Source organism: Ambystoma mexicanum, chromosome 11 (assembly GCF_040938575.1).
Source record: "Ambystoma mexicanum isolate Mex_15411 chromosome 11, UKY_AmexF1_1, whole genome shotgun sequence".
In the NCBI taxonomy this organism is placed as follows: domain Eukaryota; kingdom Metazoa; phylum Chordata; class Amphibia; order Caudata; family Ambystomatidae; genus Ambystoma; species Ambystoma mexicanum.
In genome coordinates, this window is record NC_090934.1 from 1,403,624,879 (window position 1) to 1,403,642,059 (window position 17,181).

The window sequence follows — 17,181 nt, forward strand, 5'->3', positions numbered from 1 at the left end:
ATTTAGTTGATGAATGATGTTCATTTTCTTTTAATAGCAGGAAAAGCACAACTCCCCCTTGCCCACACACTCCCTCTTCTCAGCCCTTCCTATATCCCAATTAATATATTTTTTTTATTCTCTGACCAAGTTTACCACTTTTGAATGTGTGTCAACAAAACCACCATATAGTATCCATTGTATCCAACAAATTGGCAAAACTTGATGATCGATCGATTCCCTGTAGAAGAGGCGAGTAAGGAAGCGCCCCCCAGATTCAAGCATTTGGTGCGTTCCCTCATTTACTCTGGCCACTTTCTGTGGTACAATAACACCAGCCACAGAACCCAGTGCTAGATTTAGGGTCAGGGACTGGAGACCATCCTCAGCAATTGCCATCGCATGTACTTACATTTCCCCTGAACACTTTCTTCACCATTTTGAAGATGAGGTAACTCCAGTAGATATGCAGCGCCTGCAGCGTGAACATGATCGTGTTGAAGGCGTAATAGAGGAAGAAGGTTGGGCAGATGTACAGCGGGTACACTACTGTGGCATAGATGATCCTGAAGGACAAAATATACATTTCACGTGAGATCACAAACTCCCAATCAGAATCCTAGTTATTTGCGTGGAGGCTGCATACCAACCTGAGCAGCTATGCAACATGAAAATGAGGCAGGTTTGGGGCTTCCTAGTATCAAGAGTAGTGATGCCTCTCTTCCAGGAGATCGCAAGGATGCTGAACACTGTACTAAGGACACTAGCCTAGCAAGCAGGAATAGCTCGGAAGATGCTCATCATTCTCTCAAACCCAGACCGCATCTCAAATCCGCAAAAGCTCCCTCCCCCATCCAATGCGCCGTAGTCATCGTACACCCCATTGCCATGCAGTCGTCCACTCACCAACCAGGGAAAATGATGAGTCGGGTGATGAGGAACATCACAGCAAAGATGACGAACAGGACGTTGCAGGAGGTTTTCCAGCCTGCATAACTGCACATTTTGGCAGCCTACACAAAACACCAAAAAGAGAAATGCACTTTACACAAGGCCATTTTATGAAGCATTCAGCACTCGTGCAATAAAGCAATTTCCACAAGGGCATTGTCTCGGCTAATGTCAGATAGCGGATATTTTTTTTAAACCAGGCAGAGAAGTCATCACATGAAGGAAAGAAGCCTAGGACTCGAGACATTTTGAAACTATCCTCACTGAGCGATACAAGTTACAAAAGGTAGGCGTCTAAAGCTCCCCCGTATCTCCTACACTAGAGGCTCTTCACTCACTACTGATCAGGGAAAGATTGCCGTTCAAATCTCTATGCATATTTCACATGCCTCCATGCCTACTTCCCGCCAAGGTCATTTAGCCCTTCCTGTCAATTACACTCCCGAGATCATCCTCACGCTTACAACTTGCAAAGTCAAATATGCTAGATTTATTGGTAGATCCTCCGAGGCCTATGAACTCTAACACAGTCCACTCCTAGTTTCAAGGATGCTTCCAGCACCTCCACGTGTTCGGCTTATGGCCTTGTTCAGCAGTAATCTGCTTCCTGAGGTCCCCCTGATGCAGCCAACGGCCATTGCCACCCATTAACTAGCTGGCCACATGCGATAGACACATCACACCAGAAAGTTACAGATGGCGGTCCCTCTCACAAGAAAGGGTCATCATTAAAGTCCCCACCTTCCAACAAGTATTTCACTTAAAGACATTTCAGACACTGCGGATGAATACTGCTGCTGGATCAGTCTCTTTTTACGGCAGGAATTTCACTGCAGTATTTTGTACAGATTTTGTTTCTGCAATCTCATCACCTCATCACTAACCGCCCCTTCTCCACCGACTCACTCTCCACCTCTGGTGTCCCCCAGGGCTCCACCGTATCGCCATGGCTCTTCAATATCCATCTCGCCCCTCTTGCTCATCTGATCTCGTCCTTCTCTCCTCATTTCCAGTGTTATGCTGATGAGACAACTTTCCTTCAAACTTCCCTCTACTAACTCCTCTTTCATTCCAGATTGTCAGACCACTGATGACCTCTGTCTTAATGGCAGTAAGACGGCGATCCTTCTCAGGACACCTGCGCCCGTTTCCCCTCGTACATGCTAGCTGCCTTCCTTAAGCCATCTACCTTCACCATCCCATGAGGCCAAAAACCTCCTCTCCTTCACCCCTCACATATCTTGGACATTGCCAAGAAGGCCCACTTCCAACTTCACCTCCTTCGAGACATGCTCCCTTTCCCCCAGAAGCTTACTGTCTTCAGAGCACTGGTCTGCTCTAGGCTGGACTACTGCAACAGCCTCTTCCTCAATCTCCCCCTTCTTTCCCTAAGCCCCCCTTCAGCTAATCCAGAATAGGGCTGGAAGACTTATCCTTGGCTTCAAGCCCAGGGACTGTATCTCTCCAGCCCTAAAATTTCTCCACTGGCTCCCGGTGGCCGCAAGGATCAAATTAAAGACCCTCTGCATCATCCACAAGGCCTAGGACCACGCCATCTCCAACACTCTCTCCCTAAATACTTCCCTGCTAGAGCCCTCCGATCCTGTAACTCCAACTCTCTGCTTGTCAAACGTTTCTCCAAGCAGAAAGTGGGGGCAGGTCTCTCTCCTCGGCTCGTGCCTCTTTGGAACAGCCTCCCTGCCACTCTCAGACTTGAGCCAGCCCTTAAATTCCTGAAACTTCTCAAAACACTGATTTTCTCTACATCTTTCCCCCTTTCCCATCCCTGCTAACCCCCCTGCCCCCCTCCCCCCACTGCCGCTGAGACTGGCGGCCTGTGGACCTTCATGAATCTCACAGGCTACCAGGCCCCTGCCTAGTCGGCACCAGCACCCCAAAACACTGTCCTTTGGGCCCCCACCTGGCAGCTGGGCATCCCCACCCTTGGGATTCCTCCGCCCTAGCACTTGGCCAGCGGCCTCCTCCCCTGGCAATCTTCGGCACCCAGGCTCCCACCAGCAATTGCCCATAACCCGCCCGCAGCCACCCTCCTATCTGCTGCACTTCCCTTCACTGCACTTGCATGTCCGAATGTCTCGAGGCTTAGTAGGGCCACGATTATATATTTACTGCCTTTTGCCATTATTATTTACCCCTTGTTCCTTCCCCACTTTGCTTTGGGGCGCCTGGAAACACTATTTTGTTGTATAAACAAAGGCTCAATAAATAAAATAAATAAGCCTTTACATGTAGTGTCAAAAATAACTCCTTAAAACAGTTTTAGTAGTGGGGAACTGCTGCTGTATTTAATACATTTACTCCCATGCCCTTGGCGTGAATATTGAGGTGTCTTTGCGCTGCTGTGTCCAGAAGACAGTTGCATGCATGCACAGAACCGGCAAGTTGCTTCTAGCCTCCCGCCTGCGCCTTAAGTACTATTTCAACGCTCCCCTCATTTAATTTGCAACCACACCTCTACAGGAATATTTTAGTTTCCTCCGAGCGCGCGTTTCGTTCCATCTGATCTTTATCGGACCAATCAGAGTGAAGGGGTGCCCAGTTGCCAGCCACTCTCCTCATACGATGCCCGGGACGGCTTCATCCGGAAATGAACGATTCTAACATGGCTACTTTTAAGCAAACAAGAAAGAAAGGCTCCACAGTGAGGCGATGGCCAGCCAAGCCCTGAATGTTTGGCAGGTGCCCAGCTAGGAAGGGAGTCAGGGCACACTGTACTGGCACATCTCGTGGATCTTCATCAGCCGTAGCTGCATTTCCGGCCCTGTGCCAGGCAGCGCTGCTGGCTGCTCCCCAAGCAGACCCTGGCATGAAGGCTGGGTACAGGAAGTACCGCCTCGCCTGCATTTGCGGCCCTTTAAATCCCACAAGCCACCGCTGTTAATGGCCCCCGTTCATGCCTCAAACCTTCCTGGCTTCCCATCAGCAGTTCTAGAGTGTGTGTGTTCGTTATTGCCATTAACACGCAGCAGCATGCAGCCTGTAGGCGTTAGAAAGGTCACGGGGTCAGTCCGCATACTTGCCAGGTTTCCCTAGTCCGGTTTCTTTTTCCCCATTGCAGGCTGGAACCTTTAGTTTAGTTTTTTCCCCATTGTAAGTAGCGCCAACAAGTCCAGCATTCAATGTGAGGGGGTGGGCGTTAGGCGTGTGTGGGGGGAGGGGATAAACAGGACTGGCTCGAGGCATCACCCATGAAACCGGGCAACTTGGCAGCTATGCCAGTGGGCAGACATGGGAGGCCAGTTATTGCCTTTTTTGCACATCAGCCCTTGCATGCTGGCACACGAGCCTTTCAATCTAGAATGGCAGAACGCCAATTAAAATTCCAGCACTTAATGTCCTTTTAACAAAACAGCTAAAGTTTGCCGAAGGTTTCACACGCGATGTGACAATGCTTTGCAGGTTTGCCCAGTGTTGCACTGCCTTGCCACGCTGTAATTTAGCCATAATGACCGGTGGTAACAGCCAGTGCCCCATGTTAACTTTTAAGAGGACTCCGGGACGTTACCAACTGATCTGATGGAGGGCTTCGTCATTATTTGTTTATTATTAATATTTTTACAGCGCGCAACAGCCGGGGGGGGGGGGGGGGGGATATCATGGCGCTGTTACATGAAGGCATACTTAGTTCCATAGGACAGATTTCACATACATTGTAGGAAGCTACTTACAAAAAGATACATTCATTTACAATACAGAGTGCAAGGGGACGGGGCGGGGGGGGGGGGGGCATAGGAGGGAGAGGACTAAGTTGAAGAGGGCAGTTTTAAGCTTTTTCTGAAAGGCTGCGAGGGAGGTCTCCGCTCTGAGAGTGTTGGGTAGGGCATTCCAGAGTTTTGGGGCTATGTGTGGGAAACCAATCCCACCTGCTTTGGTCCTTTTGATTGGGGGGGGGGCTAGAGGGGTATGAGAAGTTGATTGGATTAGCCTGTTCTTATGGGGCGTGTGGAGGTTGATCTATGGATAGTATCAGATAGGTAGGGGGCGGCTGTGAGAGTTAAGCAGCTGTACGTAAGAGTCTTGAACGTAATCCGTTCCCTTACGGGAAGCCAGTGAGCTGCTTGCCTAGCTTGCGCTATATGATAAGTGTTTCAAGGCGCAACGAGACAAGGGAGGGGGAACGCAGAGAAGACAGACAACGATCCTACTAGGCCAGGTGTCATTCAGATCGCACAATTGCATGGGAAGGGGGAAGGAGGAAAGTGCGGGAGGGGCAGGAGGAGGGGACAGTGCAGTACAAGGGATAAGAGATTAAATAAACAATAAAAAAGTACAGCCAGCAGGTGGCAAGTTAAGTGCAGACATCAGGTGTCAAGTGCTGGTAGTGGGACTGAAGCGATACAGATAACAGTCCCCAAGTGCGGGGGTTGCCAGGAAGGAAGTGCAGGTGGGCGACTGGCGGGGGAGGGGACCTGGGCCCGAGATCAGAGGGTGGCTAGGTAACCAGTGCTGTATCGGTATCAGCCAGGAAGTCAGCAGGGGAGAGAAGGAGAAAAAGAAGAAGCAAAGAACAAGGTTTTGAGGTGCTTCCGGAACCAGAGATAATTCTCCTCCAGAGGCAGGGAGGCAGTTCCAGACGGAGGCCCCAGCCGAACAAAGATCTACTGCCAACTCATTGCTCGGAGAAGCGACCGACCCTGAGGGAGTTGGAGGCGGATGAGTAAGGGCTCGAGAAGAAAGATATTTAGGAAGAGAGAGTTGAAGGTATCGAGGCCCCAGAAGGCCTTGTGGACAATGCAGATGGTTTTGAACTTAATCCTTGCAGCCACTGGGAGCCGGTGCAGAAATTTCAGTCCTGGAGAGATACGATCCCTGGGCTTTAGGCCAAGGACAAGTCTGGCAGTCCTGTTCTGGATGAGTTTCAGAGGGCGGAGAGTAGAAGGAGGCAGATTTAGAAAGAGGCTGTTGCAATAGTCCAGCCTAGAGAGGACCATAGCTCTGGAGACAGTGAGCTTCTGGGGGAAGGAGAGGAAAGGAAGAGATACCTCTGAGGTGCAGCTGGTAGTGTGACTTCTTAGAGACATCAGAGATGTGAGAAGAGAAGGAAAGTGTGGAGTCGAAGAGGACCCCGAGGTTTTAAGCCTCACAGGTGGGAGCTGGAAGTGGGCCAAGAGAGGCCGGCCACAGAGTGACAGGAAAGGAGAGAGCGGGTGTGCGATGAGGAGAATCTCGGTCTTACTGGCATTAAGGCAGAGATAATAGGTGGCACACCACTCCTGGATGGCGGACAGACAGCCAGAGTTGAGAGAAGGAGACTGGGTAGCTGAGGGTGGCCTGAAAATGAGCTGAGTGTTATTCGCATAGCACTGGAAGTTGGGGCAGAGTGCGGCAATATGGTGGGGAAGAAGTGCCAGGTATTGGTTGACCAGCCAGGGAGAGAGGTTATACCCCTGGGGGACACCACGGGTATAGATAGCGATAGACCAGAGGAAGGACCCAAGTTTAACCTGGAGGGTCGGTCAGAGAGGAAAGAAGTCAGCCACGCCAGGGCCTGACCGGTGATCCCCAGGTTATCACAGAGACGGTTGAGCAGGATGGCATGGTTGACCGTGTCAAAGGGAGAAGAGAGATCAAGTAAGATGAGGACACACAGGGTGTAGGAATCAAGGTTGGAGAGCAGGTCTTCACAGAGGTTCAGGAGAGCAGTTTCCGTGCTTGTGGCAGCTCTGCAGCCAGACTGATGATCATGGAGGCAACCAACAGATTCAGTGTGAAGATTGAGCTGGGAGATGGCCAGCTTTTCCAGGAGTTTGCCCAGGAAGGGAGTGATGGAGATTGGGTAATAGTTATCCAGGCAGGACGGGTTGGAATGGGGTTGCTTAAGAAGAGGGTGCACAAGAGAGTGCTTCAGTGGGGAAGAGAAGACTACAATTGCGAAGGAGTGGTTGCAGAAGTCAGCCAGGGCAGGAGCCACAGAGTCAAAGTGATCCTTGATGGTTTTGGAGGAACCGGGATGAACTTGTTCAGATGAGACTTTCATAGATCGGACTTGTCTAGAAACCTTGTCTGGGGAGAACAGGGGAAAGGCAGATAAGGAGGGAGGAGACATAGCCAAAGACGGGCCAGAGGAGTGCAGGGAGTAGAGGGAGGAGGGGGAGAGGATGAGAGAGGGGACAGGATGTCCTGAGTTTTAGAGATGTTAAAAACATTCCACCTCGCAGTATAGAAACATATTATGCCGACAATTAGATCAGCATAGCACCAGAATGGCAACTTAATTGATCTCATTTCCCATTGTGTGTCACAGCCCAACTTATATAAGTTTCTGTCCTCTGTGTTCTCAATAACCGGACAACTTATATAAGTTTCTGTCCTCTGTGTTCTCAATAACCGGACATTCATCAGGGGCAGAGGTAATCCTGTGCTTCAGGTAGATTCTTCCTATTCAACTTGCTATTTCATGGGATGTGGAAGCTGAAATTTTCCTAGATCCAACCAAGTCTCAGTAGTGGAAAACACCCATGGACCCTTTCAAATTCCTCTAGACCTCCAAGTGCCTGCGAAGTAGAGGGGAACTAAAACCTTCAATCAAACTGGGATCCCCATCTCACACAGGGCTGAAGTAACAGGTGGTGGTAGCGTCTGTTGCGGGCTCCAGCGGTTGTTATCTCACCAATGGGGATTCTATACTGCGAGGTGGAATGGTTTTAACATGTATATGACTATGTTATGTGTATATGTTTTTGAAACTATTTTTGTATTACCTGTGCTGAATTAGAGATTAATATATTAAAAATGATATTTTCTGTTAATACTGTTTTATGTTTATTGAGAATACATAATGCAGCCCATATTGATTTAGCGGCTGTTATGTATTTCTGCTTTCTGAGGGGATAAGTTCACTGTTTTATAAGGTCTGAGTCATAGCAGGAGTTGTACTTGGCTTTGGTCTTCAAGCGGATCCTCCTGGCAGGGGCAAGGACATTGAGAGTATCAGTTATAGCAGAGTGGAGCCTGAAAGGGCTTTGTCAGGGTGTGAGTGAGCCAAAGGGTGAGGGGTGCAAGAACGTGGCGGGGAAAGCCTCAACTGACACGCGTTTCATGGGTCGGATGACTGAGAAGGTGGGTGACAGTGATGGAGTTGGCTTGGTCTGAGGATCAGAGAGGATGAGCTGGGAGGAAAGGAGAAAGTGATCCCTCCAGGAGAGAGGAGTGGTGAGAGGGGGGAAAAAAGGGGGAGGTCTGAGGAGATCAGAACATCCAGTGTGTGCCTGCACAGTGAGTCAGGCCAGAGGGAAGAATAGAGAGAGAATCCCAAACGTCGCGCAAGAGTCCAGAGGAAGGAGAGGAAGCATCCAGGTGGATGTTGAAGTCTCCAAGAAGGAGTTGAGTGGTCGAGACTAGGAGCGAAGAGGAGATGTCTGCCCACTCAGAGGAAGGAGGAGATCTGACCAGGGGGTCGATTGAGAGTAGCCACATTAAGGGAAGGGCTAGGAGAGCGAGCGTGCAGACGAGGCCTATGAAAGAGGAGTAGAACTGCGTAGGAATGACAGTGGCAGGAATCCACTCAAGAAGATTAGGGCTACACCCCCTCCTCGTGACAGAGCTGGCCGTGAAGCATGTCTCATTGAGACCGAGGACATCGAGGTCAAGTTCCTCCAGAAGGCGGCAGATGTCGGAGGAATGTTTGGCAGCTGAGCAAGAGTTAAGAGTGACAATATGGAGAAGGTTGCCATCATTGAAAGACTTCCGGGGAGGGGTACATTTCAGAGGTACGCCCTGTGGAGGTGTAGAAGAAGCCGAAGAGGGGCAGAAAGGGAAGGAGGGGAGGGCAAGGTAGCCAAGGAGGAGGTGGCAAGGGGAGAGCGAGGAAGCCGTGGAGTGGGGAGAGGGGATAGCAGGGGAAGAAAGGAAATTGATGAGGCGCGGGAAGCGTACATCGAAGATTAGAAGGTTGGCCAGAGAGCCTTGGACCAAGACGGTACCATTCACATAAACATTAATGATGACCTTAGAGGAGTGGAAGGAGGACAGGAGGGCCTCCCACCGGGTGCCACCATTAATGGGAGAAGGGAAAGGAGAGAGCACAGAGACCATATGTAGGGTCCATAGGTCTGGGGAGGGAACGACGGAGGATGTCAGTGAAAGTTTGCCTGGAGGAGGCACTGGTATAGGTTTCAGCGATAGGGAGGCCTGGGTTGGGGACCAGGATGTCCTTTTTAAATTTCTTCCTAACAGATTTATTGATAGCAGGATAGTCGATAGAGAAGCATTTAGAGAAAATAGGAGAGACAGAGCACCATAGAGTAGGTAGGGAGGTGGGAGGGATGGGGAGAACACTAGGGAAGGACACAGGGCAGGTTGTAAGCAGACGAGAGGGAGAGAGAGAGAGAGGGGCGAGACAAGTTGAACAATTGGACAAGACAACAGGCACTCAGATTTAAAGACTATCACAATGCAATTTTAAAAAACAGGCAAAAAACACATCTAAGTTTGAGAGTCCTGAATAGAGGGAATTAAGTCCTAGGTTTCACAATGCAATGTCTTTCCTCTAGCGCTAGGTAAAATCAGCCATCATTCCCTTACTTTTTGATGGCTGACAACCGTTTCTGGACAGCAGACGAAGCGCATGTTTGTTTTTTGTGAATTTGCTGCAGGCAGAACTGTGTGTAGGTAATTAGTGGGTGGGAGGGGTGGCTTGAGCGTTTGGTATGTCTCTTAAGAGGTGTGAATGGTGGGTGATTAGAAAGGGGGTGGCGTATGAAGCTATGTTGGATGAGTGCTGGGGGTAGTGACAAAGTAAAGGTTGCCGTTTAAGACACCCTTTCTTTCACAGAGTTGCTTTCAGTCTATTTTGTACAGTTGGTCGCTGTGTGAATGCTACACATGAGTCATCGCATATCACCCATTCCTGGATCATGGATTGGCGACGCCATAAAAGACAGACATTTAGCTGAACATACATCTAGACTGCATTGGGAAGAATACCAATGGCACATTTAGATAGAATTGTGAATGCTAGCATGCTTCGCATCTAGATAGGATATTGAAGGTTAGCAAGTGCCACGCTTAGAACTGTGAATATTAGCGTGTGCCACATTTAGATGGAATTGTGAATATTGGCAAGTACAACACCTAGATAGGATCGTGAATGTCTGCCAGTGCCACATTTAGATAGAATAGCGAATATTTGCCATTGCCACATCTAGGCTGCATTGGGAATATAACCAAGCCACATTTAGATTGTGAATGCTAGCTTGCGTTGCATCTAGACAGGATTGCGAAGGTGGGCCAGTGCCACATTTGGATATATTGTGAATATTGGCGTGCATCACATATAGACAAGATTGTGAATGTTAGCCAGTGCCGGATCTAGATAGAAATGCGGAAATATTCACGTGCCACATCTAGACAGAATGTGGAAATTTAGCACATATCACTTCTAGATAGCGAAGCCAATAACCAACCCACTAACAATTTCACCCCTCTGCATACACCTCTCAAACTCCAAACAAACACAACCACAACCCTAAAGCACAACAAACCACACAAACCTCACTACACCACAACAACAAAACAAACCACATAGTTCTGCACAACAGCACACAACGGCTACCGACCAGAAAGCACCCCTAAACTCAGCAAACATTGTTAACCAAACTGAAGCTGCCAACAGCACATCACTGCTCTCTTGCACTTATCCCGCTCGTTCCCACTAACCCACTCCCTACCCCCTTTCCTTTTCAGGTCCGCTAGAGCGCCAGGGGACCACTCTGGTGGTGAAAGCGCATGGTACAAATATCCTTTAACATTAACATCCCTCTCCCACAAGCCGCTCAGAGATGCAGTGTGTACCTTACCTCCAACAGGAAGTCTGACGTGTCATGGACGAGCAGTGTCAGGGTGCCCACGCGGACGTAATTGACGCACCATGAGAAGTTGAGCAGGAAGATGGTGGAGCAGTGATGGATCACCTGCACTTTAAAATCCTACAACCAAAGCATCAGCAACAACAAAAAAACAGCACGTCAGACAACCACGGAATACACCAGTTAGCAAAGCGTAAACATGTGGCGATTTTAAATATAAAAAGGTAGAACAATAAAAACAACCATCTCAAGTGCAGGCTCTTTCATAACATTCAGAAGGAGTTAACCCCAGAAAGCGTCAGACCAGTAACTCATGACCCGAAATATAGCACAGTGGGTTCATGCAAGTGAGTTAACTAAAGGTTCCCCAACTCTGGGCCTCGAAGGACAGAATCCTGACGGGTTTTCAGGCTATCCTTCATTAATATTCGTGAGGACAGATTTGCATACATCTAGAATCCTTGTATGCACAATTCTCATGAATATTCATGAGGGGGTATCCTGAAAACCTGGCATAGATCCGACCCTCGAGGCCTGGAGTTGGACACGTAACTAGACTCTTGGGAGGGGCAAGAGTGACATGCGTTGGCACTGTATGCAGACAAAGCATTATCATTCTACTTCAGTATGGGGCAGCTACTCGACCCAAAAGGATTTAGAGATTAACATTGCACTGTTCTTAAAAATAAAACCGCGTCCAAAACTCCCTTACATGAATACAGCTGCTATATGGAAGAAAATGCATCTTTGGTCCAATGGGATGTCATCCTTGGGGCATGAATATATCATGCAAACAGTTAAGTTAGTGCGATTTGCGTCAGGGAGGAGTGAGGCGAAAAGTGTCGAGGGTGGGGGGGAGGGGGGTCCTCTTGCCTTTGATTTCTGGACCCGTCATCCACTACTTCCCTTCATTTGCATTTTGCCAGTCAAACTCCAGAGAAGCAGCTCTCACATCTAGAAGGGAGGAGGAAGGGAGGAGGAACAGGGGGAGAAAGGGAGAGACGGAATAAGAAGGATGGAAAGGGAGGAATGTGGCAGATGGAGAGAGATCAAGAGACAGAACGTGTGTGCGTGCGCACGTGAGGGAGACATGCTGCGATATATTTCAGACATGCTACCTTTGCACAATGTTTTTATGCAGGGTTACATTGTTTGCCTGGTATGCTAGGCCATGTTTTTGTTACATGGCTGTGCTATGTTCGCTAGGCTCAGCCCAGCTTTGAAATACCATGCTTGCGTAGCTTTGGTAGACTACACTAGCTTACGCTAGCCATGTAATTTCTAGGCTGCTGGGACTTGTTGCTCGTCAGTCGAAATCCCTAGATTTCATGGCCAAATGCATCTTTGTCCAAAATGTTAACTTGACATTGTTTTTTGATGTTAGGGACCCCGGGGCATATTCGCATGGTCCACTGAACACAGCCTGGTTAGGGAGCCCGGGGCATATTCCCTATGGTCTACTGAACACAGCCTAGTTAGGAAGCCAGGGATTCACATGGTCTACTGAACACAGCCTAGTTAGAGAGCCTGGGGCAGATTCCCATGGTCTACTGAACACAGCCTGGTTAGGGAACCCGGGGCATATTCACACGGTCTACTGAACACAGCCTGGTTAGGGAGCCCGGGGCATATTCACACGGTCTACTGAACACAGCCTGGTTAGGGAGCCCGGGGCATATTCCCATAGTCTACTGAACACAGCCTGGTTAGGGAGCCCGGGGCATATTCACAGTCTACTGAACACAGCCTGGTTAGGGAGCCCTTGGCATATTCACACAGTCTACTGAACACAGCCTGGTTAGGGAGCCCTTGGCATATTCACACAGTCTACTGAACACAGCCTGGTTAGGGAGCCCGTGGCATATTCAAACAGTCTACTGAACACAGCCTGGTTAGGGAGCCTGTGGCATATTCACACAGTCTACTGAACACAGCCTGGTTAGGGAGCCCGGAGCATATACACACAGTCTACTGAACACAGCCTGGTTAGGGAGCCCGGGGCATATTCACACAGTCTACTGAACACAGCCTGGTTAGGGAGCCCGGGGCATATTCACACAGTCTACTGAACACAGCCTGGTTAGGGAGCCCGGGGCATATTCACACAGTCTACTGAACACAGCCTGGTTAGGGAGCCCGGGGCATATTCACATAGTCTACTGAGCACAGCCTGGTTAGGGAGCCCGGGGCATATTCACATAGTCTACTGAACACAGCCTGGTTAGGGAGCCCAGGGCATATTCCCATAGTCTACTGAACACAGCCTGGTTAGGGAGCCCAGGTAATATTCCCATAGTCTACTGAACACAGCCTGGTTAGGGAGCCCAGGGCATATTCACACGGTCTACTGAACACAGCCTGGTTAGGGAGCCCAGGGCATATTTCCATAGTCTACTGAACACAGCCTGGTTAGGGAGCCCAGGGCATATTTCCATAGTCTACTGAACACAGCCTGGTTAGGGAGCCCAGGGCATATTTCCATAGTCTACTGAACACAGCCTGGTTAGGGAGCCCAGGGCATATTCACACGGTCTACTGAACACAGCCTGGTTAGGGAGCCCGAGGCATATTCAGAGGGTCTACTGAACACAGCCTGGTTAGGGAGCCCGGGGCATATTCACACGGTCTACTGAACACAGCCTGGTTAGGGAGCCCGGGGCATATTCCCATAGTTTACTGAACACAGCCTGGTTAGGGAGCCCGGGGCATATTCCCATAGTTTACTGAACACAGCCTGGTTAGGGAGCCCGGGGCATATTCCCATAGTTTACTGAACACAGCCTGGTTAGGGAGCCCAGGGCATATTCACACGGTCTACTGAACACAGCCTGGTTAGGGAGCCCGGGGCATATTCAGAGGGTCTACTGAACACAGCCTGGTTAGGGAGCCCAGGGCATATTCACACGGTCTACTGAACACAGCCTGGTTAGGGAGCCCGAGGCATATTCAGAGGGTCTACTGAACACAGCCTGGTTAGGGAGCCCGGGGCATATTCACACAGTCTACTGAACACAGCCTGGTTAGGGAGCCTGTGGCATATTCACACAGTCTACTGAACACAGCCTGGTTAGGGAGCCCGGGGCATATACACACAGTCTACTGAACACAGCCTGGTTAGGGAGCCCGGGGCATATTCACACAGTCTACTGAACACAGCCTGGTTAGGGAGCCCGGGGCATATTCACACAGTCTACTGAACACAGCCTGGTTAGGGAGCCCGGGGCATATTCACACAGTCTACTGAACACAGCCTGGTTAGGGAGCCCGGGGCATATTCCCATAGTCTACTGAACACAGCCTGGTTAGGGAGCCCAGGTAATATTCCCATAGTCTACTGAACACAGCCTGGTTAGGGAGCCCAGGGCATATTCACACGGTCTACTGAACACAGCCTGGTTAGGGAGCCCAGGGCATATTTCCATAGTCTACTGAACACAGCCTGGTTAGGGAGCCCAGGGCATATTTCCATAGTCTACTGAACACAGCCTGGTTAGGGAGCCCAGGGCATATTCACACGGTCTACTGAACACAGCCTGGTTAGGGAGCCCGAGGCATATTTAGAGGGTCTACTGAACACAGCCTGGTTAGGGAGCCCGGGGCATATTCACACGGTCTACTGAACACAGCTTGGTTAGGGAGCCCGGGGCATATTCCCATAGTTTACTGAACACAGCCTGGTTAGGGAGCCCGGGGCATATTCCCATAGTTTACTGAACACAGCCTGGTTAGGGAGCCCGGGGCATATTCCCATAGTTTACTGAACACAGCCTGGTTAGGGAGCCCAGGGCATATTCACACGGTCTACTGAACACAGCCTGGTTAGGGAGCCCGAGGCATATTCAGAGGGTCTACTGAACACAACCTGGTTAGGGAGCCCAGGGCATATTCACACGGTCTACTGAACACAGCCTGGTTAGGGAGCCCGAGGCATATTCAGAGGGTCTACTGAACACAGCCTGGTTAGGGAGCCCGGGGCATATTCACACGGTCTACTGAACACAGCCTGGTTAGGGAGCCCGGGGCATATTCCCATAGTTTACTGAACACAGCCTGGTTAGGGAGCTCGGGGCACATTTTCTTACTACAGCTGGAAACATAGTAGCATCATTGTTATAGCCTATGCCACACTTTCTCACCACCCGACAGTGGTCAATCAAACCCTCAGCAAGTTGTCAAGCAGACATGGCTCCTGGAAGAGCCAGATTATCCAGTCACCCCCTTGCCCCTTCTACTTTTCTGCACCCCGCATTCACTTTTACACGGTCGACTCTTGGTTCTGGCATTATGACTTGGCAGCGCGGATTATCGTGTGCAATTACTGGGAGAAATGTTTAAAAATCTTTGGGCGCGGAAGCCTCCACACTTCAAGGGCAGGCCCGAGCGCATCTAGTCCATCACACAACATGACCGCACTAGCGTTGCATGTGCATTTTACTACCTTTCGTTCCAAACCAACATTCGACTGATTCACAAGCAACCAATACACATGCCCCCCCCCCCAGTAAATAAGTAGCCATTAATCCACCTCCATTGATTTCTCCATTAATTTCTAGCCAACACCCACTCCTCAGACCAAAGTCCGGCTCATTCTGGGGGGGAGTGCACATTTATCCAGATAAGCCTCAAAGCTATGGGTGGTCATGGGAAAAGTCTGAGGGCTTTCTGACGCAACACAGCACACCAACCAGAAGTCAAACTGTAGTAACCTCCTCCCTCCCAAAAAGGGGCTGCACTTCCCGTTTAAACGTCTTAGGTGCCTTCCCCCACCGCTTCCATATCACTTCAAGTGTTGGCTAAAGCGTCAATGCTGGAATCACACACGCTCCAGGTGGCCTGTCTGAGTGAAGTGGAGGTATTCACCTATGCAAATGATCATTACTTTCGTTTATTTCAAATTGTGAGGCCAATGAGGGGCACTATAGCTCATTTTAGCCCCAACGTTGAAGGAAACATTCAGGGTGCTGGCTATGAAATCTCATTGACCTGCAGCGATCGAAATACAGATCTGATGATAAATGGTAATGTTTATTTGTATAGCGCCTATACACAAGGCATGTGTTTCAAAGTGCTCAGTTAATAGTTAAAAGCAGCTCTGGAGTATCAGGCACCCAGCGTAAGCAGGGGCTACTCCTGCCGATCGAGGCACTAGTGCACAGCATACCACAAATCTCACTTCCACAAGAGATGCACACTGACTTTTTTCTCATGACGTACGATCCATTGCCCTCTAACTGGGTTCCAGATGTGTCTGATGCTCATATATACACGTGCCCAAACACACACAGAGGAGATGCGAGGGACATATACGTGGATGTTACAAATTGGCTTGGGAAGATAAAAGTGGCTCCTTGTAGCTTTTGGTGTCAAGCTAACCAGGTGCTTCTAGGAAATAAGTGTGCTAAATTACTTGTCGAAACATCAACCCGTCTTGTAGTGGTCATAAAGAATTCACTTTTACATGTATGTTTTAATTGCAGGTTCGTCACATATATGGAGTATGCACTGTTCGCTAAATGTACCATTGAGTGTTTTGAATCAAGGGCATAACTAGACTGAACCTTTGGGGGTGGATTATTGCTGCAAATGGTGAGGAAGGGGTTACCTGGAGGGGGAGTAGCTCTGATCTTTCCAGAGTGGGTCTCTGCTTCGGTCATTGAGACGCAGTCCTACTCCTCCTTTGAATGCCTGGTCGGCAGGGTCTCTATCTCTCCTGACCGCTGACGGTGGCCACTTGGCCAGGTCGCCCTCACAGAGTGGGTTGACCTCGCCTCCTCTCTCCTTGCCTCAACCGCTCTTCTCCTTGGAGACCTGAATATCCACCTGGATGCCTCCAATCTCTCCTCTGGGCACTCGCACAACCTCTGTGACACTCTCTTTCCATTCTACCCTCTGGTCCTAACCCTCTGACCACTTTGCTCCCTTAGACTGACCACTTGTTGCTCTCTCTCCTCTCATGTGAAGCTCACTCTCGCTCAGGCTAAGCCCAACCCAGCACCACCACTTACCTTCTTGGTCATCCGGCCCATGAAGCGCGCGACAGTGGTTGCTTTACCGCTACTTTCTCAGCTTCTCCTATGCCAACGGCAGACTCGTACTCTGACACCGCCCTCTCTAACCTGCACCTTTCCATCTCCCACACTCTGGACGTCCCTGCCCCGGTCATGAGACTCCATCTGAAGCGTACCTCCAAGTGCAACTCTTGGTATGACCCCCGACCTCGCCGCCCTGAAACGCAAGCTTAAGGTGGCTGAGAGGAAGTGGAGGGCATCGGGCACATTCTATGACAAACTGGCCTGCTGCCTGCTCCAAAAGGCAATACAGACTCTGTGTCCTGTCCAGTAAGAGAGCCCACATCCAAGCCGCCTCTCGGCTGCCTCTAACACGGCCAAACTCTTTAAAATCTGCAAGGAGCTGGCCAATCTTT

At 49.8% G+C, this 17,181-nt stretch overlaps 1 protein-coding gene across 1 annotated transcript in view; it reads right to left on the reverse strand.

Moving 5' to 3' along the window:
* CERS3 (ceramide synthase 3) overlaps positions 1–17,181 on the reverse strand; it is a 365,411-nt gene that overhangs the window by 22,846 nt on the left and 325,384 nt on the right. Inside the window, exons 7-9 of the mRNA XM_069625033.1 lie at positions 10,749–10,877; positions 886–992; positions 392–545 (exon numbers count right to left, since the gene is read on the reverse strand). Of these exons, the coding sequence (XP_069481134.1) occupies positions 392–545; positions 886–992; positions 10,749–10,877 (390 nt within the window). The remainder of the gene's footprint in view (positions 1–391; positions 546–885; positions 993–10,748; positions 10,878–17,181) is intronic.